Raw genomic sequence first — 23,652 nt, forward strand, 5'->3', positions numbered from 1 at the left:
TCTTGTTGCCAAGTTTTATTTAAAAAAAAAAAAAAAATGTTTGGAGGTATAAAATTTTTTTAAAAAACAAGTCCATAGACAAACCTCTGCAGACATGTGAGCACTAATGACGTCATCACTGCATGTTTTTGGGTTTGGAGATGACGCCGTCCGGGTAGCGCTTCTTAAAGCGGGCGACGACTTCGGGATCCAGCAGGTGAATGCCGTCCAGCTGGTTTCCCAGAGTTACCCTGGAGAAGGGATGAAAAGGAAACTTTTAAAAAAATGTCTTTAAAGCCGGTGTTTGAATTAAAAGCGTGATCGTGATGTTACCAGTTGGGTTGGACGTTGTGGGGTCGACCGAACAGCTCGATCTTCCTGGTGCCGGGCGACAGCCTCTCGATCATCCCGTAGATCTCGTCCGGTTTGTGACTGGTGGAGCGGACCTGAGCGGGCGGCGGGCAGACACGTAAACAGGCTGAACCAATCGTGGGTTAACAAGATGACGTGTGACAGAACATGTGCAGTTGCTTACCTCGGCCACAATCACGTCACAGTCCAAACCCCGGTTGAACCCCTGCGGGTTTCCCTTCACACCCACCTGAGGACAAACACATCTAATACATTTTAGCCATTTAACACACATTTAACACACAAGACCAAAACACCTTCTAGCTACGTGACGAGTCTCTTTAACGATAAGAATGAAACAGCAGCAGGAGGTGAGATTCCCTGAGCTGGACGCACCAGACAGTGCTCCTTCCCGTGGTTCAGCCAGTGACCCGTCCTGCCGGTGCGGATGATCCTCTGAAGCTGGTTGGTTTTCACCCAAATGATCTCATCCACACGCTCATAGCTGAGAAACATAAAAGGCAAATATTAGAAAAACAAACAACAAATAAAATCACATCAAACCCAAATGAGGACTTGGTGGTGGAAGATGTATAAAAGAGAGAAAAACTTACCCCCAAAGACTGAGACACTCTCTGCCCAGCTCCATCGCTCTGGAAGAGGAAAAGAAGTGTGAACAACCTCTGTAAAAATAATTAGTAACTAAATTCTATTACACAGAAATTAAGACATTTAATTTAGAGGAAAAAATGATTTTCTGCTTGATTTAAGTAAGTTTGTGTTAGAAAGCCTTTAAGTAACAGTATCGCCTGTAAACACATAAAAATACACACAATATAATGAACGGGTTTTTTTTTTATAATTGTGGTAAACTAGTTGAAATCTTCTGCAGATTTAACTGAAGCAACCAGGTGAGCTCGTGCTGAGTTCAAGGACATTCGGACGTTGCAGGACACACAAGTTGTGGCTGTTAAACACCAAACTGTCCCGTTACGAGATGGGTTATCCGAGACAGCTGGGTTGCTATAGTTACCTGCCGGTGACCCAGAGGAAGAGAAAACCGTCGTCCTGCAAGATGGGGATGTTGAGTTTTCTCATTTCGTCGTCGGTCAGCGTGCCGTAGGGCAGCTCCATGTGGATGTCCCAGGGAGGGTCGGCCATCACAACCGCAAACTTCCCCAGGATGGACACGTCCAGGTAGCGGATGTCGCAGCAGATCCACTGGGATCAAAAAAAGCACGAAATCAGACTATTTTATAAGTCATTAAAATAAATCCAGCATAAAAGGAAGAAATAAAATCATCGTTCCTCTTCCTCACCTGTGAAGGAAAAAGTTTCCCCACGTCGCTGTCTTCGTCCCCTTCGTGCAGGCCGAGCTCGGTGGTCCCCGCCTGCGGACCCAGCAGGCCGAGCTCGGTCTCGGGGGGGCTGTCGATTTCGTAGTGGACGTATTTGCAGGTGTCCATGTGGAAGCACGTGTTGAGGAAGGAGCAGTCGCCGAGGCTCTCGTCCGTGTGCTTGTTGATGATGCGACTGAGTGACAGAACATAACAGCAACGAGTCAACAGTCCGGCAGTAATTCCCAGCATGCAAAGTGTTGACAGGCGCCGCCGAGGATCCGGTTAAAGATGGAGGAGACACTTGAAGTTCTTTTAATCTGACTTGTATTTTGCCAGAGCCCTGTCTCTGATATTAGTATGGAGTATACAGTATTTTCCCGTGATCACAGCGCCCTCTTCAGGCCAAAGATGAGCATCTTTCAAACACAGATATAAATTTGTTGTGTTACCAGCAGTGGAGAAAGTAAAAGTACAGAAGTATAAGCTGCAAAATGTAGTTAAAGTATTAAAAACTGACAGATATAATTATGTATGACATCATTAATATAGAAGTAACTCACTGTGTCCTGAGGATGAACAAATTACAGTGGGGCAAAAACTTATTTAGTCAGCCACCAATTGTGCAAGTTCTCCCACTTAAAAAGATGACAGACGCCTGTAATTTTCATCATAGGTACACTTCAACTATGAGAGACAGAATGGGGGGAAAGAATCCAGGAAATCACATTGTAGGATTTTTAATGAATTAATTGGTAAATTCCTCGGTAAAATAAGTATTTGGTCACCTACAAACAAGCAAGATTTCTGGCTCTCACAGACCTGTAACTTCTTCTTTAAGAGGCTCCTCTGTCCTCCACTCGTTACCTGTATTAATGGCACCTGTTTGAACTTATCAGTATAAAAGACACCTGTCCACAACCTCAAACAGTCACACTCCAAACTCCACTATGGCCAAGACCAAAGAGCTGTCAAAGGACACCAGAAACAAAATTGTAGACCTGCACCAGGCTGGGAAGACTGAATCTGCAATAGGTAAGTAGCTTGGTGTGAAGAAATCAACTGTGGGAGCAATTATTAGAAAATGGAAGACATACAAGACCACTGATAATCTCCCTCGATCTGGGGCTCCACGCAAGATCTCACCCCGTGGGGCCAAAATGATCACAAGAACGGTGAACAAAAATCCCAGAACCACACGGGGGGACCTGGTGAATGACCTGCAGAGAGCTGGGACCAAAGTAACAAAGGCTACCATCAGTAACACACTACGCCGCCAGGGACTCAAATCCTGCAGTGCCAGACGTGTCCCCCTGCTTCAGCCAGTACATGTCCAGGCCCGTCTGAAGTTTGCTCGAGAGCATTTGGATGATCCAGAAGAGGATTGGGAGAATGTCATATGGTCAGATGAAACCAAAATAGAACTTTTTGGTAAAAACTCAACTCGTCGTGTTTGGAGGAGAAAGAATGCCGAGTTGCATCCAAAGAACACCATACCTACTGTGAAGCATGGGGGTGGAAACATCATGCTTTGGGGCTGTTTTTCTGCAAGGGGACCAGGACGACTGATCCGTGTAAAGGAAAGAATGAATGGGGCCATGTATCGTGAGATTTTGAGTGAAAACCTCCTTCCATCAGCGAGGGCATTGAAGATGAAACGTGGCTGGGTCTTTCAGCATGACAATGATCCCAAACACACCGCCCGGGCAACGAAGGAGTGGCTTCGTAAGAAGCATTTCAAGGTCCTGGAGTGGCCGAGCCAGTCTCCAGATCTCAACCCCATAGAAAATCTGTGGAGGGAGTTGAAAGTCCGTGTTGCCCAGCGACAGCCCCAAAACATCACTGCTCTAGAGGAGGTCTGCATGGAGGAATGGGCCAAAATACCAGCAACAGTGTGTGAAAAGCTTATGAAGACTTACAGAAAACGTTTGACCTCTGTTATTGCCAACAAAGGGTATATAACAAAGTATTGAGATGAACTTTTGTTATTGACCAAATACTTATTTTTCACCATAATTTGCAAATATATTCTTTAAAAATCAGACAGTGATTTTCAGGAAAAAATTTCTCATTCTGTCTCTCATAGTTTAAGTATACCTATGATGAAAATTACAGGCGTCTCTCATCTTTTTAAGTGGGAGAACTTGCACAATTAGTGGCTGACTAAATACTTTTTTGCCCCACTGTACATGCATGCATGTGGAAAAGATGTGTGGACCCACTTTGCACACAGTCGCTCCCTGCACTGTTGTTGATAATTGGCCCTATAAAAATCTAAAGTGGAAATATCGCCCTCACGCTCTTCATTTAGCACAATAACAACACCGGGAAGACAGATTGTTGACTCCTGCTGATGGAAACCACCTGCCACTCTATTATCATAGCTGATTCCATTATTTATCTGTTATAGAATAAGTGCAGTAGCCAACACTTGGGGGGTCCGACACAGAATCTGTCACCTGATTGATAAGTCACCTGTTATTTTTAAATCTTAATTTGGCCCATAATTATCTCATTCTCTCCTTTCATTCATTAAAAAAGATTTATCTTAAACAAAAAAAAAACAAATCTGACGCCCATTTTAATTTGTTTTTAGGCATCCAACTGCTTTGACGCCATTGTCATGTTTTATTGAAAGTTTATAGCTGCGGCGTGAGTGTGTAAAGAAAAAAAATAAAGCTGGGGAGAAAGAGAAAGAGAACCAGGGAGGCTGTGTGTTACACGCCATTGAAATGCAAATATCACAGAACAAGGAGTGGTTCTGTGTGTATTGCCTATGTCTGTGTGTGTGTGTGTGTGTGTGTGTGTGTGTGTGTGTGTCTGTGTGTGTGTGTGTGTGTGTGTGTGTGTGTGTGTGTGTGTGTGTGTATTCGCTGTATGTGCATGTAGCGGGGCAGCAGTGGGAGAGGAGGGGCGCAAATTGGACAAGTTTTTTTGGGGGGGGAGAAGAGACTTAAGAAAACAGCCACACACAAGCACTCAGCGCAGCTTCATATGACACGGTGCCGCCCGGCGGATTTCCGAACACCATCCTTTCTTCTGGACTTTCTTCCATGAACGACCGCTCTTTCAAAACTGGGTTTACACATTTTATATTTCTTTCTTCTTTTTTTTTTTCTTTTCTTTTTTTTAAACCACGGGCTTTGCGGGAATTGCACGACTTGTTGAACTTTGGATGCTTCCAGGGGCTCGTCCAAGTGCGCAAAAACGTGCCTGGTGCCATTCAACCGACTGATGCCCCCCTCTCTGTTTGACTCGCCGTGAATCATGTCACGCCGGAAGCAGAAGAGACCCCAGCATCTCGTTAACGCGGATCCAGGGGGCCCACGGCTGCTATCTCACGGTGAGAAAACACTTTTTACGAGCGTGCATGCCTGTTTTTTTCTTGAATTTCTTTGTAGATAATCTGTACAGCCTATAAAACATTGCCTCATCACTGCATGGTGAAAATCTTGAAAGAAACTCATCAAAACAAAAGTTTGAGTTTATGACTCATCATGAGTGGCTTTTCTTTTCTTTGATTTTCTTTTCTTTGACTTTCATCAATTAATGTATGCATGGCCACATTCCAGCAAACCCACCTGATTCAACAGAGTAAAAAAAAAAAAAAATCAGGTCTAAGTTTGTCAACTAAAGGAAACCCCTCCTGCTCAGTCATTTAAGGCAAAGGGCCCCACTAAACGGAGGCCGAGGGCACTTTGGTCGGGGCCAATAAACGTGTCCCTGTGAAGTGAAAAGAGAAGGATTAACTAACATACATCTGTGGCCATTTTCATGTGCTGTTTGTCCTCTAGGAAACCAACAGGCTGCTCAGCGCTGACTGCTGGAGGCCTTTGATTAGTATAGAGCGCTCTCTTATTTGTTAACAATAAGGTGCGTGGGTGGGGGGAAGGGAAGGCAGTGGTTTTTTGGTTAAGATTAATCTTCCGCCCTTCCTATTCTCTTCTTCTTTTGCTCTTCATCCATGCTTTTCTTCCTTATGCGCCCCTGTTCCCCCATTTTCCACCTTCTCAATACTTCCCTCCCCCTTTCTTTCTCACCCCCTCTACCCCTTTGACTGTATACTCCTACACAGTTGGGGGGTTCAGAGGGATGAGGGGGGATGCAAAAAGTTTCAGAGGGTTTAGAGCGATTGTCCTTGTGTGAGTGTCACACTGGGATATAAGTTAAAAAGTGCATGCACCAGCTTCTGCAGGTAAACTTTCACCTTTGAAAGTTTGGACTGAGAGTTATTTGTGTTTCCTGCAGATTCTGGTTTGTTTATAAGTCTCAGGGAAGGAATTTCACTGAGGTACAGTCTTTCATTCCATCACTATATCTCTCCAGGAGGGAATAGCTAGTTTGTGTCTCCATTGTTGTTACCCTCCCCCCTTCTTCTCCTCTTTACTCTTTCTCACTCTGTGCTCAAGATTCTGAAAGAATTTGACCCCTGAGCGGCAGAGGTCAGATTAGTTGACCAATCAGAGTGTCTGGACAGTGCCCAGAACCCTTAGCGTGGCCTGACCCTTGACCTCCACTGTGACGTACAGTGGGGCAAAAAGTATTTAGTCAGCCACCAATTGTGCAAGTTCTCCCACTTAAAAAGATGAGAGACGCCTGTAATTTTCATCATAGGTACACTTCAACTATGAGAGACAGAATGGGGGGAAAGAATCCAGGAAATCTCATTGTAGGATTTTTAATGAATTAATTGGTAAATTCCTCGGTAAAATAAGTATTTGGTCACCTACAAACAAGCAAGATTTCTGGCTCTCACAGACCTGTAACTTCTTCTTTAAGAGGCTCCTCTGTCCTCCACTCGTTACCTGTATTAATGGCACCTGTTTGAACTTATCAGTATAAAAGACACCTGTCCACAACCTCAAACAGTCACACTCCAAACTCCACTATGGCCAAGACCAAAGAGCTGTCAAAGGACACCAGAAACAAAATTGTAGACCTGCACCAGGCTGGGAAGACTGAATCTGCAATAGGTAAGCAGCTTGGTGTGAAGAAATCAACTGTGGGAGCAATTATTAGAAAATGGAAGACATACAAGACCACTGATAATCTCCCTCGATCTGGGGCTCCACACAAGATCTCACCCCGTGGGGCCAAAATGATCACAAGAACGGTGAACAAAAATCCCAGAACCACACGGGGGGGACCTAGTGAATGACCTGCAGAGAGCTGGGACCAAAGTAACAAAGGCTACCATCAGTAACACACTACGCCGCCAGAGACTCAAATCCTGCAGTGCCAGACGTGTCCCCCTGCTTCAGCCAGTACATGTCCAGGCCCGTCTGAAGTTTGCTAGAGAGCATTTGGATGATCCAGAAGAGGATTGGGAGAATGTCATATGGTCAGATGAAACCAAAATAGAACTTTTTGGTAAAAACTCAACTCGTCGTGTTTGGAGGAGAAAGAATGCTGAGTTGCATCCAAAGAACACCGTACCTACTGTGAAGCATGGGGGTGGAAGCATCATGCTTTGGGGCTGTTTTTCTGCAAGGGGACCAGGACGACTGATCCCTGTAAAGGAAAGAATGAATGGGGCCATGTATCGTGAGATTTTGAGTGAAAACCTCCTTCCATCAGCGAGGGCATTGAAGATGAAACGTGGCTGGGTCTTTCAGCATGACAATGATCCCAAACACACCGCCCGGGCAACGAAGGAGTGGCTTCGTAAGAAGCATTTCAAGGTCCTGGAGTGGCCGAGCCAGTCTCCAGATCTCAACCCAATAGAAAATCTGTGGAGGGAGTTGAAAGTCCGTGTTGCCCAGCGACAGACCCAAAACATCACTGCTCTAGAGGAGGTCTGCATGGAGGAATGGGCCAAAATACCAGCAACAGGGTGTGAAAAGCTTGTGAAGACTTACAGAAAACGTTTGACCTCTGTCATTGCCAACAAAGGGTATATAACAAAGTATTGAGATGAACTTTTGTTATTGACCAAATACTTATTTTTCACCATAATTTGCAAATATATTCTTTAAAAATCAGACAATGTGATTTTCAGGATTTTTTTTTTCTCATTTTGTCTCAGTTTAGGTATACCTATGATGAAAATTACAGGTGTCTCTCATCTTTTTAGGTGGGAGAACTTGCACAATTGGTGGCTGACTAAATACTTTTTTGCCCCACTGTAAGGGGGAAGGGTGAATAGGGAGATGAAAGACCTAACTGCTGTAGGGAGGGGGTGGGTTAAGAGGGGGTTATGGGTTGTCTTGGTGATGCCCATTGTCCTCTAAAATGTGTTGCCATAGCAGCAAGGTGGTCTGTAAGCTTTTTTGTGTGTGAAAGATGTTTGAGGAGTTTTGCTCTGCAGAGCACAGATTGAGACGAGACATTACAAAGACTACATAGACTGCTGAGTTTCTTCCACTCATTTGCTTGTTTGAGGCCATTTCCTAGCAGGCATTTCTTTTGAAGTCGTAACAGTATCTTTTGGTATGCACACAAATTTGCAAACTAAATTTGTAAAGCACAACGTTTCAGTGGATTTATATAACTGTATTTTTGTGTGTGGAGGGGGAGGGGGGGGGTGAATCTTGGGGATTTGGAAATTGCACAACAATCCAAAGATAATTTGTTTAGAGTTTCAAAAAAAAGTTCTGAGCACTCTTCTTTTTCTGTCAATCCGCAGATGACCACCTGGGCATCAAGTCGCCATCCACGTCTCTGGGCTCAGAAGTGACCTCCTCGGGGTCTTCCTCCTCATCCCCCACCTCGCTGCAGGACTGCCAGCCGCCTCTGGCCCCTCGCCCATCCCCCGGAGGGCTCCACGCGCCCTCCTTACCCAGCGAGAGCTCGCCTCCTCCCCACTGGCCCAGCCACATCGTCCCATTCACCACATCCCTCCCCAACACCCACTCTTCCCTCTCCCCAGACTTTCCTCACCCATCACTGTCCTCCCAGACTCACTCGCCTCCTCCCCTGGGTCAAACCTCTGGTTCCCACAGCCTGTCCCACCAAGGAAACTCTCACTCCACCATGACCTCCCCGCCGATGGGCTGTTCGGCCACCACCACTACCTCCTCCTCCTCTTCCTCTTCCTCTTCCTCCTCTTCTCAGTGCCTGCCGCCTCACCGTGACAGCTCCAGCCCGGGTCAGCGGCAGGCGTCCGGCTCACCGGGGGAGCAGGGACAGATCCAGGTGCCTCCAACCCTGGCAGTGCTCCTGGAGGAGCTGAGGGTTTTACAGCAGCGGCAAATCCACCAGATGCAGACAACGGAGGAGATCTGTAGGCACGTTCTGAGGCTCGGAGGGGCTGTCTTTGGTCAAGATAATAATGCACATGTTAGCGGTGCAGACAGCAAGTCTACAGGTGTAGCGTCTTCATCACCGACACATCCTTCCACTGCCACTGCGGTAACTACAGCCTCGTCACTTTTGACTGCCCTTCCGTCTTCCCTCTTCCCCCAACCAGCTGTCTCCAAGTCAGGCACGTCGCATGTTAATGGAAGCAGAGCTTCAATTTCTACCTCTCCCTCAATATCATCCTCATCGGATGATGAGTCCAGCTCCTCCCTGACCTCAGCCTCCTCGTCGGGACGCCCGCAGCACATGTGCAGTCACACTCCAAACTCCACTATGGCCAAGACCAAAGAGCTGTCAAAGGACACCAGAAACAAAATTGTAGACCTGCACCAGGCTGGGAAGACTGAATCTGCAATAGGTAAGCAGCTTGGTGTGAAGAAATCAACTGTGGGAGCAATTATTAGAAAATGGAAGACATACAAGACCACTGATAATCTCCCTCGATCTGGGGCTCCACACAAGATCTCACCCCGTGGGGCCAAAATGATCACAAGAACGGTGAACAAAAATCCCAGAACCACACGGGGGGACCTGGTGAATGACCTGCAGAGAGCTGGGACCAAAGTAACAAAGGCTACCATCAGTAACACACTACGCCGCCAGGGACTCAAATCCTGCAGTGCCAGACGTGTCCCCCTGCTTCAGCCAGTACATGTCCAGGCCCGTCTGAAGTTTGCTCGAGAGCATTTGGATGATCCAGAAGAGGATTGGGAGAATGTCATATGGTCAGATGAAACCAAAATAGAACTTTTTGGTAAAAACTCAACTCGTCGTGTTTGGAGGAGAAAGAATGCCGAGTTGCATCCAAAGAACACCATACCTACTGTGAAGCATGGGGGTGGAAACATCATGCTTTGGGGCTGTTTTTCTGTAAGAGGACCAGGACGACTGATCCGTGTAAAGGAAAGAATGAATGGGGCCATGTATCGTGAGATTTTGAGTGAAAACCTCCTTCCATCAGCAAGGGCATTGAAGATGAAACGTGGCTGGGTCTTTCAGCATGACAATGATCCCAAACACACCGCCCGGGCAACGAAGGAGTGGCTTCGTAAGAAGCATTTCAAGGTCCTGGAGTGGCCGAGCCAGTCTCCAGATCTCAACCCAATAGAAAATCTGTGGAGGGAGTTGAAAGTCCGTGTTGCCCAGCGACAGCCCCAAAACATCACTGCTCTAGAGGAGGTCTGCATGGAGGAATGGGCCAAAATACCAGCAACAGTGTGTGAAAAGCTTGTGAAGACTTACAGAAAACGTTTGACCTCTGTCATTGCCAACAAAGGGTATATAACAAAGTATTGAGATGAACTTTTGTTATTGACCAAATACTTATTTTTCACCATAATTTGCAAATATATTCTTTAAAAATCAGACAATGTGATTTTCAGGATTTTTTTTTTTCTCATTTTGTCTCAGTTTAAGTATACCTATGATGAAAATTACAGGCGTCTCTCATCTTTTTAGGTGGGAGAACTTGCACAATTGGTGGCTGACTAAATACTTTTTTGCCCCACTGTACATATTGGGAGGTCAAAGGTCAAGGTCACTGTGACCTTTTGTAAACGTAAATATCTCAGTAGTTCTAACCAAAGCGGCGTGAGACATCTTTCAGAAAAAAGGTTTCCTCACGTCACGTGACATAAATAGAGGCTGAGAGGTTCTAAGAGGAAGAACTGACCGGAAGTGTAACTTGGTGCAGGGCTGCGGTGTGTCTCCGGAGCGGACGCACTCCTCCTTGGTGCCGTGGTCACAGAACTCCTGGACCTGAGCGCGACCGCGAGACCGGAACTTCTCCACGATGGACTGCTCCTTGGCCGTGCTGGTGTTCAGCAGCTCTAGAATCTCTCGGCTCACCTGGAGTGGGAAGAAATGAGACGCCGAGTCAGCAATCACACCTGCACACCTCTAAACTAGCCTGCACACCTCTAAACTAAACTACACACCTCTAAACTAGCCTGCACACCTCTAAACTAAACTACACACCTCTAAACTAAACTACACACCTCTAAACTAGCCTGCACACCTCTAAACTAAACTACACACCTCTAAACTAGCCTGCACACCACTAAACTACACACCTCTAAACTAGCCTGCACACCTCTAAACTAGCCTGCACACCTCTAAACTAAACTACACACCTCTAAACTAGCCTGCACACCTCTAAACTAAACTACACACCTCTAAACTAAACTGCACACTAACTACTAACCTTCTTGCTCTGCTGCTCTTTGGTGGACTGCTGGTTTAGGAGGCTTTCGATTTCCATGTCCATGTAAGACGACTGGCTTTTGCTGCTGCGGCCCTTCTTGTCGCCGCCGCTCCCCGACGCCGAAGGACCCGCCAGCTGTGAGGAGGAGGAGGCCGGCGTCAGGGAGGTGGTGGACAAGTGCTGAGGAGGAGGAGCGGAGCTCTGAAGCGAAGGCGTGAAGCCCGCGGCTCGTTTGCTGTGGGTTTGTTCTTCTGCTTTTCTCTTGACGCCGGTCCGTTGGGCTCCGGCCCCCGACCCGATCATGGGCCACAGTTTGGTGTGATCCACGGCCACGACGACCGTAGAGGAGGACGTCGCGGAAGAAGAAGCAGCAGAGGTGGGCTGTCGGACATCGATGAGCTCCTGAGCGGAGAATTTGAGCAGCAGACTCTGGATGCATCCGTGAGTGACAGCTGGTTCAGACTGGGACAAGAAACAGTAAAAACAACAACAACATGAAGTTCGAGGGTTTTATTTATCACAAGCATTTCTGTGCTGACAAAGAATCAGAAATACTTTATTAATCCCCACACTCACTCACGTCTGATGCAGGACAGAAAGAACAAAAGAATTTAAGAAGAAATAGCATAATAAATATAATAAATATAGTCACTAGCATGTATAATGAATACCATAGTTAAAAAATACAAATTGTGAAAGTGTGCAAATCCTTAAAAAACTAAAACTTGATCTATCTATTGGCTCATTGTGTGCACATCAGATGTTCTGAAAGGAAGAGTTAAAAGGTTTGATGGCCACTGGGGTGCATCTGGTCATAATAATAATAATAATAATAATAATAACAAAGACTCACACTGTTGAGTTCATTTGTGATGGCGAGGGAGTCCGTTGGCAGCGACAGGCTCAGATCAGACAGATATCCCAGCAGCCTCTTCTCCAGTTCAGGATCAGGAGGTTTCTCGGTCTCCTCCTGAGAGGTCGCCGGAGTGGACGGAGCCGGGCTGTCACTCCGGGCCGCGGGACCTTCAGAGCTGCCGCCACCGTCTGAGGGACAACGAAAGGTGAAGGAATTAGTTCAAAATCGTCGTCGGTTTTCTTTCCAGCCTTTGAAAACTAGAGCCAATCAAAAAAACTTGGAACAACATCGCAAATCGTGGGAACAAAAATGTAAGTTGGGACACGAGCTCATAAATGATGTTTTCATTGCTGCAAATGATCATTTGTTGCTTCACCTCAAACAACAACAGAACATCATGAGCATTATTTACTTGCTGCTTGACTGCAAAAAAAAACAACAACAACAACAAAAGGTGTCACTTGTCGGTAAGTTCCTAATTAAGCAACATAAAACTAATCAGCTGGAAATGTTGATCACGTTAGTTTAGGACATTCTTCCTGGTAGTTTATGGACAAACCGATTGAATAATGAATAAATAAGCACACAGCTGATTTTTCTTGATAACAAAAACAATGGTTCGTTGCCGCCCGGCTGGTTTCGCGCCGCCCGGCCCTGAACGTACCCGCCGACAGCTGCGCGGGGTCCTTCCGCCGCCGCTGCAGCCTCTCCCGCAGCGAGTCCAGCTGCTTCTTGTGCGCCTGGATGTTGCTCCACGTATCCGACATGGTGAGCTATGAGCGACACACCGACTCCGGTCGCACTGCTTCGTGTCTGGAGGAGAGCGAGAGAAGAGTCCGCCGTTTTCAGGAGAGAAGTACGTGTGGCGTACGGCAAAAAAGTGTCGGACCAGCCATCGCTTGAAATCAAACGTTCCGCCTGACCCGCCGATGACCAACACTGGTGACTACATAATCTGAGACGGACAGAAATATTATGAATTTATCAGCTTGGACTTAATTTGTATTTTAGTGGCAAAATAACACACAATAAAGTCTCTGTTCATTTTAGAAGAGTTATTCATCGGATTCATTTCAAGTGCGGACTGCTCCTAACATCCGGCGTCACTGAACATAAAAAAAGAACAGCGGGAGAGACGCTCTGCTGTGATTGGCTGTTACGTTGTTAGGCAACACACCACGCGACCTGTTCAGGAGCGTCGCCAATTCTCTGACATCGAGCCAACCAATCAGAGCAGAGCGTCCCTCCGGCTGATCGAGTAAAAAAAACCTGTTTCCTCTGCTTCAAATTCACCACATTCGTTATGGTTGCTGAAATAAATAACTATTCTCCGTCGAAATATAGACATTAGAGTCTCGTATTTTGTCCGTATTTTGTACCTTGGCTACCTTTTGCTCCACTCCGGCGGCTGCTCTCGTTGCTGTTGCTGCAGACGCAAAAAGATGGCGGAAGAGGAGAAGAGCGGTGAGCCTGTGGAAGACAAAACCGAGCTGCACATGATGAAGGTCGGTCCGCTGAACGGTTACCACGCTCATATTTAAAACACGCCGCCCGGGGGGTCACAAGCGTTTGTATTTTTGCTGACTTCTCGCGCGGCCAGCTGTCCCGTGAGCTGCTGTGAAGCTGCGACGTCTCTTAACCGGATCGTTACTATAACAACTGTCAGCAGCTGTCACGAGGCATTTAAATGCTCGTTTTATTCTCTATATTTTTCTCAGGTGTAGGAGGGCCGTGCTCTTTTATTCTGTCGCATCACCTCCCGTCCTGATTAAAATGCCTCGTCATTGGATCGTCTCAGGGAACATGTGGCTGCTGCAGATCCACTGATTTGTTCTTCTAAGTCAGTTTCAAGTTTCATAAATAAAGTTACTATAAATGCAGATGGCTCATACTAATATGTGGGTACATGTAAATGGAGTACTACGAGGGGATGTCGTGGTCAGGGTTAACGTAGTAAAGCCCGAGAGCAAAGTGCTCCAGTAGGATGAAGTCTGTGGGACTTGGACACGAAGAGGTTTGTAAGAATTAAATTCTGGGTTTTTACAGAAAAAACAATAAAGAGAAGCTAATATGGGAAGAATATGGCTCTCTTGCGTGGATCGATTTACCCGGGATGTGCCCTGAATTTATTAATACTGCGTAGATAAAAGATTAAATGTGCCTCTGATCTATTTTTAGGTCTATTGTTGAGTATTTGTGGCCTATTTTTTATTTTTTTTCCTCCCAACGCAGGAGCTCGTGGATGAACTGTATCATTTCAGAGATTGTTACTTTGAGACTCACAGTGTGGAGGAAGCTGGGAGGAAACACGGCGACGTAGCGCAGGAGAAAGAACGGACACTGAAGAAGCTGGAGGAGAAAGAAGGTGATTGTTGTATTTTCCCCCAAAAAACAAACCAACTTTTTTTGCCTCTCTCATAACTCACTGTGTCTCTTAACTTTCCAACAGAGTGCTTCAAACACAAAGCCGAGTTTCTGCTGCAGAAGGGCAGGTGTCTGAACGTCGCGCCGGACTTCAGCGCCGTTGCAGAAGAGTGCCTTTCCCGTGCTGTGAAGCTGGAGCCGGGCCTGGTCGAGGGCTGGAACACACTGGGGGAGCAGTACTGGAAAAAAGGAGACCTGATCGGTGCCAAGAACTGCTTCACTGGTGCCTTGCAGCAGGTACGGCGGGGGAGAGGACAGGAATGCTCTACAGAACGTCTTTCATCGATTCAAACTGGTTCTTTACGAAAAATTTAAAAAATGATATGCAGTAAATTTAAAGGTTTCTGAGTCATGTTTCACTGATTGACTCATCTGTCGCTGCTCTTATCATTCACACCTACAGACCAAGAACAAAGTGTCCCTACGCAACCTGTCGATGGTGCTGAGGCAGCTGCCGGCGGCCGACAGCGACGCCTACGGCAAGCAGGTTCTGGAGAGCATGGACATGGCCCGGCAGGCTGTGCAGCTGGACGTCACGGACGGGACGTCCTGGTGTGAGTACAGAGTCGTACAGACGTGATCTCCGGTGGAGAGCGTAGAGGGGGACGGGCTCCTCGTAACAGACGAGTCTTAAAATTGTATTTCATGTTTGTGTTTACAGACATCCTGGGAAATGCTTACGTGTCTCTGTTTTTCACCTGCGGACAGAATCCACAGTTATCTCAACAAGCTCTAAGTGCCTACGCGCAATCTGTGAGTAACATACATGCTGGGGAGGTAGGACTGTTAGTTCGAGGTAAAAAAAAACAATTTGTGCACTTATATTTTTCCCCCCATCTTACCTCTCTGCAGGAGAACGTGGATAGAGCTGCTTCTTGCTACCCGGAGCTGCATTTCAACAGAGCCACTCTGTTCCAGTACGAGGAGATGTTCTGTTCGGCGCTGGGCGGCTACAGTCGGGCGGCGGCGCTCGACCCGAGCTGGGCGGAGCCGCCGGAGAGGGAGAAGCAGCTGCTGGAGTATCTGGAGAAAGTGACAGAACTCATACAGAACAAGGTCAGTCGAAGTTTACCTGATGTATGACGTCGATGTTTCACAGTAGAAAGAAACATGTGGAACAGCATACGAGGACGTGATGAATATTTACAGGCAGATGTCTCCTCTTCATCAAAACAAAGCTTTTGCCGGTTGACCATTTAAAACAACAACAAAAAAAACTGCATAACAGGAAGTGAAAGTGTTTGTGGTAAATGTGGTCTTATGATGAGTTTTTAGACTCTTACATTTGTTTTTACGTGCAGCAATCACAAAAAAAGTCAGCGAGATTCACGAAGGGCTGAAAGACCAAGAAAAAGAGACGATATTTACAGTTGAAAGCTGCATCAGCTAAGAGATATTTGGATGAATTGTTTCAGCTCTAAAGGAATCTGACTTCTTTTGTGTCAAGAGTTTGAAGAAATAACGAGGAATGTTCAAGTAACGGAGGAAAATGCATTTAAGTGAAGAGGGGATTTACAATTAAATGAAAAAGGTGTGAAAACTAATTATTGTTTTATAGAAAGATATACGTTCCTTTTTATATGTTGAGTCATCTGTTTTTTTTTTTTTAATTACTGGTTTAAAAGGTCACCTGAAGCCTGTTATAAATACTGCTATCAAGATGACGTCCAAAGTGGTTTTTTTCTGCCACAAGGTGGCAGCAAAGTGCAGCCTTGGCCCTTTTGTTTCTCCTCCAACCTTCAGTCTGTCCGTGTGTTCAGGGGAAGGTGAAGGCGCGTCGGTTACGGACGATGCTCTCCAACCTCAACACATCCGCTCTGGGTCCCTGCTCCTCTCCTCAGTTCCGCTCCCCGGGGGGTCGCGTGGGCAGCCTGGAGCCTCGAGCTCTGTCCTCCTTCACACACGGCCACAACGCCGGAGCGGCTGCTCTGGGGAAGGTGGTGTTCAGCCTGGCCTCCGAGGGTCGCATGGCCTTGTAAGTGCAGCTCATTTTTAATATTAATAGTCCGCTCAAGTCTTCTCTTTCATAAATGTGGTCTAAAAGCTTGCGCTCTCTCTTCTGCAGTACGTTTGGGATGGTTGACAGAGAGGAGACTTGTATCGTGGTGATGGTGTACAACACGGCGGACAGCTGGGGCGTCCTCATAGGCGACTCTGTCGTCGTTCCCGAACCTCACGTCAAACGACACAGTTTAACGCACAAAGACAAGGTAAGAATTCGCTGCATCCCGTTTCCACTTTCCACCATCGTGTCTGCGTGGGTGTCTTGACTTTTCTACGTCCTCTCTCTCTACGACAGTCGTTGGATTTCAGGAGTATACGAGTGGACTCTCCTCTCCTCCTCATCGTCAACGGCAAGAAACAAAACATCCAAAGTCAGAAAGCTGCCTCGATCAGCTGCAAGTCTCAGAGCGAATGAGACAATCGAGAAGCAAGAGGAGCAGGTTTTTGAATAATGTTGAAAGTGTCCAAAGTTTGTGCCTGTTTTATGCGTTGTTTTGTAAATAGAGGTCACCCTGTTACATTTGTTTATATTCATAAATATTTTTTGTACTCTGATCTTGTAGGGTCAGACATGTTCTAGTTTTTGTTTTTTTTGTGTGTAAATGAATGAACCTGTGATGATGATGATGTGATGATGATGTGATGGCCAGAAGTGTATCCTCAGTTTACCTTCTTTTACCGTGAACGTCATGTTTGTGTGGCGTCTTAAAAACAGCAGTGGGATCAGAAACACACAGCAGGGAAAGCACAGACGTTACTAATAACATCAGGGATGTCTACTCAACAACACCAGGACCCTGAAAGTGATGCAGCCATCTTTAATAATATTATTTACACCTGTGCTTTTTCTATTGTGACATCTAAAATGAAAAAGGCCTGTTTGGATCAGTTTTCAGTGTTGTTCTTGTGGTCTGGGTCGGACTGCTTTGGTTGTTTACTATGCAGCGATAAACTCCCATCGTAACACTTCCAACAAAGAGCCAATCAACAGCTCAGGTTTCTTCAAATCTACAGTTTCCTGCTCAGATCGTTCAAACTGTGTGTGACAGACCGTCTAACTTCAGTAAATCCAGTAGCATCAATGGACTGAACCAGAAAACGGGTGACATTATTTATGCAGACATGATGCGGCAATACTCACCGCAATGTCCACACTACATGATGTGTGGACTGTATTCAGAGTCTTCTGCAACTGTTGTGACCCACAACAAGCAATCTGTCCTCTTTGCTTCAGTTGGGGTGATGATACCTCTAAATCCCCCCCCCCTCGATCCCTCCCCCCTAAAAACCTGTTCTACTTTTAACAAATTACAATTCTGTAATAAAAATGGTTCTACAACATGTGTCCTCCTGAGAGTATTATTTCTTAAAATGAGGGACAGGTGAAGTTTAGATGTTCAGTCCATCTTGACACAATCTACACGAAGACTATAAGACATGTGAAAAGACTTGAGACGTTGTGTTTTACTTTTGACAGATACACAAATGCACAAAGACAGAAATACAGTTAAAACTTTCATTTTTGTTATTACTCTGTAAAACACAGTTGTGGTTCAAAAACTTACACCAAACACCACCAATCGCCTACTGAATGAATAACGAACCAGCAGAACACAGAAACATGTGAATACTTGCAGCGAATGTTCCTGTCAGTGCTTATTGACGAAGAGCCGGCTTCTGTCCCTGAGAGGGGAGCTGAACTGGAAGAAGGTCTTGGCTCCGTCGGCCTCCAGGCAGGAGAAGAATTGTCCGTCCCCCTCGGGGCCGAGGGAGAGGAACTGAGGGCTCCTCTGGGGCGTCGCCGGCCGAGCCACCCCTGGGTGACACGCAGGAGGTTGACGGATGTCAGACCATAATTCCCTTACGTAGACAATCAGCTCATCACTCCTGCTGTTCGGTCCTGACGACCACCTCTTTATGTCCAAACACCTACTGCTGTTTCCCTTTGGGCCATTTAACATCATTCTCGCTGAGCTTCCTTCCTTTTCTCATTCATCAATGTGGGTGCAACTTCATATTTTGATTTAACTCTTATTTTATCTTCCTTGTCTGAATGGACTTTATTTAGCTTTCTGCCAGTTAATCTGTCACCTTGTTAATCAATTGACAAATCTGTTGTTTAGAGTATTAAATGTATAATAAGTGCAGTTAATAGAAGTAAATCAATTATGAAAGTTGCTGTTCAGTAATCACCTCAGTGTCAATATTTCTGCTTACATTTAAGTATTTAATAATTAATTTGACCTTTAAACATTAAAAACATTGTCATCTTTTCCTCATTTTCAAAAACAAATGATTGGAAACAGGGAAAAGATTATACGTAAAATACTTCCCATCATAATTTTATACATAAACACCAACTTTTTAAACACTTTCATAACATTGGTGTGGATGGAGGGACAGAGGACCATTCAGAAACTCCTACAGGCCGATGTTTAAACGTCCGCCGTTAAAGACACTGAATGAGGATGGGTTGTTGTTACCGATGTTGAAGTCTTGATGGCCGTGTTGCGGCGGCGAGCCTCGTTCCCCGACACCGACCACCATGTTGCGCAGCCTCAGAGAGTCGTACAGCGCCTGCAGCTTCTGGTACTGTCTGTTCCTCTCCATCAGCCTCTCGGACACCTCGCTGTACTTCCTCTTGTACTCCTCCATCACCTGGACATCAACAGCAACGAGGAAAGCAAGTTCTGCTTTAATGCATTTTGTCAGCGTGTTAGGTTAAGAGAAAAAGGAGGGGCCAACCCTTCTGTCTTATCTACGTATTTAATATTAGACATTTGACAATGCTTGAAAACAGGTGAGAAATCAGTGCTTTTTAAGAGTTGCACATTTACTTTCTTCAGGGAGGCGATTTCCCCTCTCATGGCGGTGAGCTCCAGTTCTCTGCTCTGGTTCTGCTGGGTCAGCATCTTCTCCATCTGCTTCAGCTGCGCGTCGGCCCGAGACAGACTGTACTCCTGGTACATGCGCTCCTGGTGGACCTGAACACACGAGAGACCGACGAGCTATAACTTGACTGACATAAACGGACGTTGAAGTCCAGCCTGGAGATACTCGACCTGATAGCTCCAGAAGGACAGAGCGCGGGCGCTGATGTCCAGGACGACGTCCGGCCGCAGACCGGCCAGCACCATGGCTTTGTACTCCTCCGAGGGCGACAGCTCCGTCCTCACGATGTCCAGCTTGCCGGACAGCGCGGAGGAGCAGGCCGGGCAGATGGCGGGCGAGCGGCTGAACTCGCCGGACCCGTGCTGATCACAGAAGACGTGCGAGCAGGCCGTGACCCAGGCGAAGCCGCTCAACTTGATCCGGCACTTTGGGAAGTTACACAGGAGCGTGTCGTCGCAGAGAGACATGGCCATGACTGAGAAGGACACGGCAACCGGTGACGGAGACCTCGTGAAACACAACCATCATGAACTGAAAATACTCTGAAGCAAAGAAAAACGTAACCATCAAATTTCAGGAGTATTTAACAATTCAAAGCCCAATGTGGGAAAGTTAAGGACATAAAATAAGACTAACTCCATCATTTTATAAGATTTATATGTAAAACAAACTTAGTTAAGTGCTTTATTGTAATTTTAAGTAAAAAAAAGAAAGTACTTTAAGGCCATCAACTTATTTTCTGAATGTATAAAAGAGGATATTGTGTTTTTTTATGTGTTAACAGATTCATTTGCATTAAATAACAGCACGCTGTGTTTTACCAGCAGCTCTCCAACAGTGAGTGTCCCGGGACACTAAGCTGACCCTTTTTTTTTTGAGTTTCCTTTTCTAATTTCTAATTAGTTTCCAGGTAAATACGAGTTTAACACCCCAAATATAACTTTGAAGTTCAGCTAACCGGAAGTACACCAACGGCCAGCAGGTGGTAGCGCGAGTCTGTTAGCTCGTGAAAGCTACACGCTCCAACTGTCAGCTCCGTTCACTTCGACTGCTGGTTTAAAAAAACAAAAACAAAAAAACACACAAAAACACACATTTGACACTCACAGTTATAAGTTCTTTTGTTAAACTCCGGCTTTGATCAGATAACGGCCACTACAACGGCGTTAACGGCGACACAACAAACTGACGCACCAGTTTAGCTCCTCCCTCCGCAGGTGACGTTGATTGATTCCGCTCTCTGATTGGCTGATTGACTCTGACTCGTTACACGTCAAGCCGTCCAAAGTAAATATTACACACATTATGACAAACAACTGGATTAACTACAGTTTACAACTATTATTTTACTTGATGTGCTACTTTATACTTGTCTTGATATAGTATATATACATATAAATAGCCTATTTAAATTTCAGAGGAATAAAAGTAACTAAGAAGCCTTCATTTACTCAAGTACTATACTTAAAGTAGGCCTACAATTTTGAGGTACTTGACTTGAGTATTTCCATTTGATGCTGCTTAATACTTCCACTCCACTACATTACAGAGAGAAATATTGTACTTTCTGCCCCACTAAAATATTTTTAAAGCTTTGGTTACTTTTAAGATGAACATTTGACACAAATGATCAAAAACAAGCTTTTAAACCGGTGGTTTCAAACCCTTGTGGCTTCTGCAAAAAAAAACCCAGTGTAATTGGGTTCACATCTTAGATGTTTAACAGCTCCACCAAAACAGTGATTTTACCCTCGAAACCTCTAACGTGGTTTCATTTAAGTAAATGTTTATTTGATCCAATAGACTGGGGTCAAGTCACAAACTAAAAACAAGTCATATCAGAACTTTGTTTTTGTTTTATTTCTTTCCTTTCAGATGATTATTTAATGACCCCACGGATGTATCTGTTGTATATAAAACTATATGAAGCAGGCTAGTTCAAACTATAGCTCCACCTGCAGCAGACAACGTGCTGCTTTCACACTGTTGCTTCATTATTAATTATCTAAAGACATAATATATTATAGCTACAGTCAGGGGAACCAAAACAGTACATTTTGACAATAATGTTAATATAATATGATATAAATAACCTATATTTATCGAGCAATAGCCTTCCAGTGTTTTTTTTTTATTTTTTATTCAAGAGTTTTATTTTGTGACTACTCCATGATTAAAGGATCTGGGGGAAGCAACCTGCAGTTTTGCTTCACATCCATCACCATTTTTTTTTTTTTTTTTTTTTTTTTTTTTTTTTTAATCTTTCCGTTAACAGGCTTGACTGAAGTCATCCTCTTTGAATGGCTTTTATTTCCCCGAAATCAAATAATGCCCAATCTTCTTTCACAGCCTCCGAGTGGATGGTCTATATGTATAATGTGAGACACCTATTTAAATATGCCCCCCCCCCCTCCTCCTCCTCCACCACCACCTCCTCCCACTTTTTCTCTCTTGCTTTTATCCATTTCTCCACGTGGTACAGGAGTAAAGGCGGGGGGTGAAAGAGGGGCATTGTGCTGTGCAGCAGTGGATCCGGGGGTTCATAGTGTGAGAGGGGAGATGCTCACTCAACTGTGTCCAGCACGCCATTGTCAAAGATTCCCATCTATTCTCTGCCTTTTAAATAGAGCTCCAGTGTAAGATGCTTTTTTGTGGGGGGGTGGTGGGAGGGTGTATTATGCGCTTGGTGATAACACACGAATTATGTACATGCATGCATGTGGAAAAGATGTGTGGACCCACTTTGCACACAGTCGCTCCCTGCACTGTTGTTGATAATTGGCCCTATAAAAATCTAAAGTGGAAATATCGCCCTCACGCTCTTCATTTAGCACAATAACAACACCGGGAAGACAGATTGTTGACTCCTGCTGATGGAAACCACCTGCCACTCTATTATCATAGCTGATTCCATTATTTATCTGTTATAGAATAAGTGCAGTAGCCAACACTTGGGGGGTCCGACACAGAATCTGTCACCTGATTGATAAGTCACCTGTTATTTTTAAATCTTAATTTGGCCCATAATTATCTCATTCTCTCCTTTCATTCATTAAAAAAGATTTATCTTAAACAAAAAAAAAAAACAAATCTGACGCCCATTTTAATTTGTTTTTAGGCATCCAACTGCTTTGACGCCATTGTCATGTTTTATTGAAAGTTTATAGCTGCGGCGTGAGTGTGTAAAGAAAAAAAATAAAGCTGGGGAGAAAGAGAAAGAGAACCAGGGAGGCTGTGTGTTACACGCCATTGAAATGCAAATATCACAGAACAAGGAGTGGTTCTGTGTGTATTGCCTATGTCTGTGTGTGTGTGTGTGTGTGTGTGTGTGTGTGTCTGTGTCTGTGTGTGTGTGTGTGTGTGTGTGTGTGTGTGTGTGTGTGTGTATTCGCTGTATGTGCATGTAGCGGGGCAGCAGTGGGAGAGGAGGGGCGCAAATTGGACAAGTTTTTTTGGGGGGGGAGAAGAGACTTAAGAAAACAGCCACACACAAGCACTCAGCGCAGCTTCATATGACACGGTGCCGCCCGGCGGATTTCCGAACACCATCCTTTCTTCTGGACTTTCTTCCATGAACGACCGCTCTTTCAAAACTGGGTTTACACATTTTATATTTCTTTCTTCTTTTTTTTTTCTTTTCTTTTTTTTAAACCACGGGCTTTGCGGGAATTGCACGACTTGTTGAACTTTGGATGCTTCCAGGGGCTCGTCCAAGTGCGCAAAAACGTGCCTGGTGCCATTCAACCGACTGATGCCCCCCTCTCTGTTTGACTCGCCGTGAATCATGTCACGCCGGAAGCAGAAGAGACCCCAGCATCTCGTTAACGCGGATCCAGGGGGCCCACGGCTGCTATCTCACGGTGAGAAAACACTTTTTACGAGCGTGCATGCCTGTTTTTTTTCTTGAATTTCTTTGTAGATAATCTGTACAGCCTATAAAACATTGCCTCATCACTGCATGGTGAAAATCTTGAAAGAAACTCATCAAAACAAAAGTTTGAGTTTATGACTCATCATGAGTGGCTTTTCTTTTCTTTGATTTTCTTTTCTTTGACTTTCATCAATTAATGTATGCATGGCCACATTCCAGCAAACCCACCTGATTCAACAGAGTAAAAAAAAAAAAAAATCAGGTCTAAGTTTGTCAACTAAAGGAAACCCCTCCTGCTCAATCATTTAAGGCAAAGGGCCCCACTAAACGGAGGCCGAGGGCACTTTGGTCGGGGCCAATAAACGTGTCCCTGTGAAGTGAAAAGAGAAGGATTAACTAACATACATCTGTGGCCATTTTCATGTGCTGTTTGTCC

At 45.3% G+C, this 23,652-nt stretch overlaps 5 protein-coding genes across 7 annotated transcripts in view; 3 read left to right on the forward strand and 2 right to left on the reverse strand.

Moving 5' to 3' along the window:
* On the reverse strand, positions 1-13,492 carry mettl3 (methyltransferase like 3). The gene is made up of 12 exons (XM_069169826.1): positions 13,405-13,492; positions 12,690-12,838; positions 12,023-12,213; positions 11,170-11,631; positions 10,639-10,814; positions 1,650-1,863; positions 1,364-1,551; positions 945-983; positions 727-835; positions 515-580; positions 313-425; positions 1-230 (listed from the first exon to the last, which is right to left on the reverse strand). Exons 2-12 carry the CDS (start codon positions 12,790-12,792, stop codon positions 116-118), a joined length of 1,776 nt encoding a protein of 591 aa, XP_069025927.1. The 5' UTR covers positions 12,793-12,838; positions 13,405-13,492; the 3' UTR covers positions 1-115.
* Positions 4,589-10,457, forward strand: LOC138210676 (uncharacterized). The gene is made up of 4 exons (XM_069169961.1): positions 4,589-5,010; positions 8,293-8,889; positions 9,076-9,284; positions 10,425-10,457. The coding sequence occupies exons 1-4, from the start codon at positions 4,935-4,937 to the stop codon at positions 10,455-10,457; spliced, it is 915 nt and encodes a 304-aa protein (XP_069026062.1). The 5' UTR covers positions 4,589-4,934.
* Positions 13,446-17,794, forward strand: ttc5 (tetratricopeptide repeat domain 5). Its single transcript, XM_069169831.1, has 9 exons — positions 13,446-13,530; positions 14,258-14,390; positions 14,475-14,686; positions 14,853-15,003; positions 15,111-15,202; positions 15,302-15,505; positions 16,210-16,424; positions 16,515-16,659; positions 16,749-17,794. The coding sequence occupies exons 1-9, from the start codon at positions 13,468-13,470 to the stop codon at positions 16,866-16,868; spliced, it is 1,335 nt and encodes a 444-aa protein (XP_069025932.1). The 5' UTR covers positions 13,446-13,467; the 3' UTR covers positions 16,869-17,794.
* Positions 17,734-23,652, reverse strand: part of LOC138210592 (E3 ubiquitin-protein ligase CCNB1IP1) — a 23,390-nt gene continuing 17,471 nt past the window's right edge. Inside the window, exons 1-5 of one of the 3 annotated variants that reach the window (XM_069169833.1) lie at positions 20,453-20,542; positions 19,516-19,820; positions 19,291-19,437; positions 18,937-19,111; positions 17,734-18,269 (exon numbers count right to left, since the gene is read on the reverse strand). In XM_069169833.1, the coding sequence (XP_069025934.1) occupies positions 18,103-18,269; positions 18,937-19,111; positions 19,291-19,437; positions 19,516-19,818 (792 nt within the window). In that variant the 5' untranslated portion in view covers positions 19,819-19,820; positions 20,453-20,542 and the 3' untranslated portion in view covers positions 17,734-18,102. Of the gene's footprint in view, positions 18,270-18,936; positions 19,112-19,290; positions 19,438-19,515; positions 19,853-20,452; positions 20,543-23,652 lie in introns of those variants that run through there. The other 2 variants (XM_069169834.1, XM_069169835.1) reach the window with 2 other exon arrangements.
* LOC138210587 (sal-like protein 2) overlaps positions 22,785-23,652 on the forward strand; it is a 6,819-nt gene continuing 5,951 nt past the window's right edge. The window contains exon 1 of the mRNA XM_069169825.1: positions 22,785-23,205. Coding sequence (XP_069025926.1) covers positions 23,130-23,205 — 76 coding nt within the window. The 5' untranslated portion in view covers positions 22,785-23,129. The remainder of the gene's footprint in view (positions 23,206-23,652) is intronic.

The sequence above is a fragment of the Embiotoca jacksoni genome, unplaced genomic scaffold (genome assembly GCF_022577435.1).
Source record: "Embiotoca jacksoni isolate LCO1_2020_lvr unplaced genomic scaffold, fEmbJac1.0.p SCAF_47, whole genome shotgun sequence".
NCBI lineage: Eukaryota > Metazoa > Chordata > Actinopteri > Embiotocidae > Embiotoca > Embiotoca jacksoni.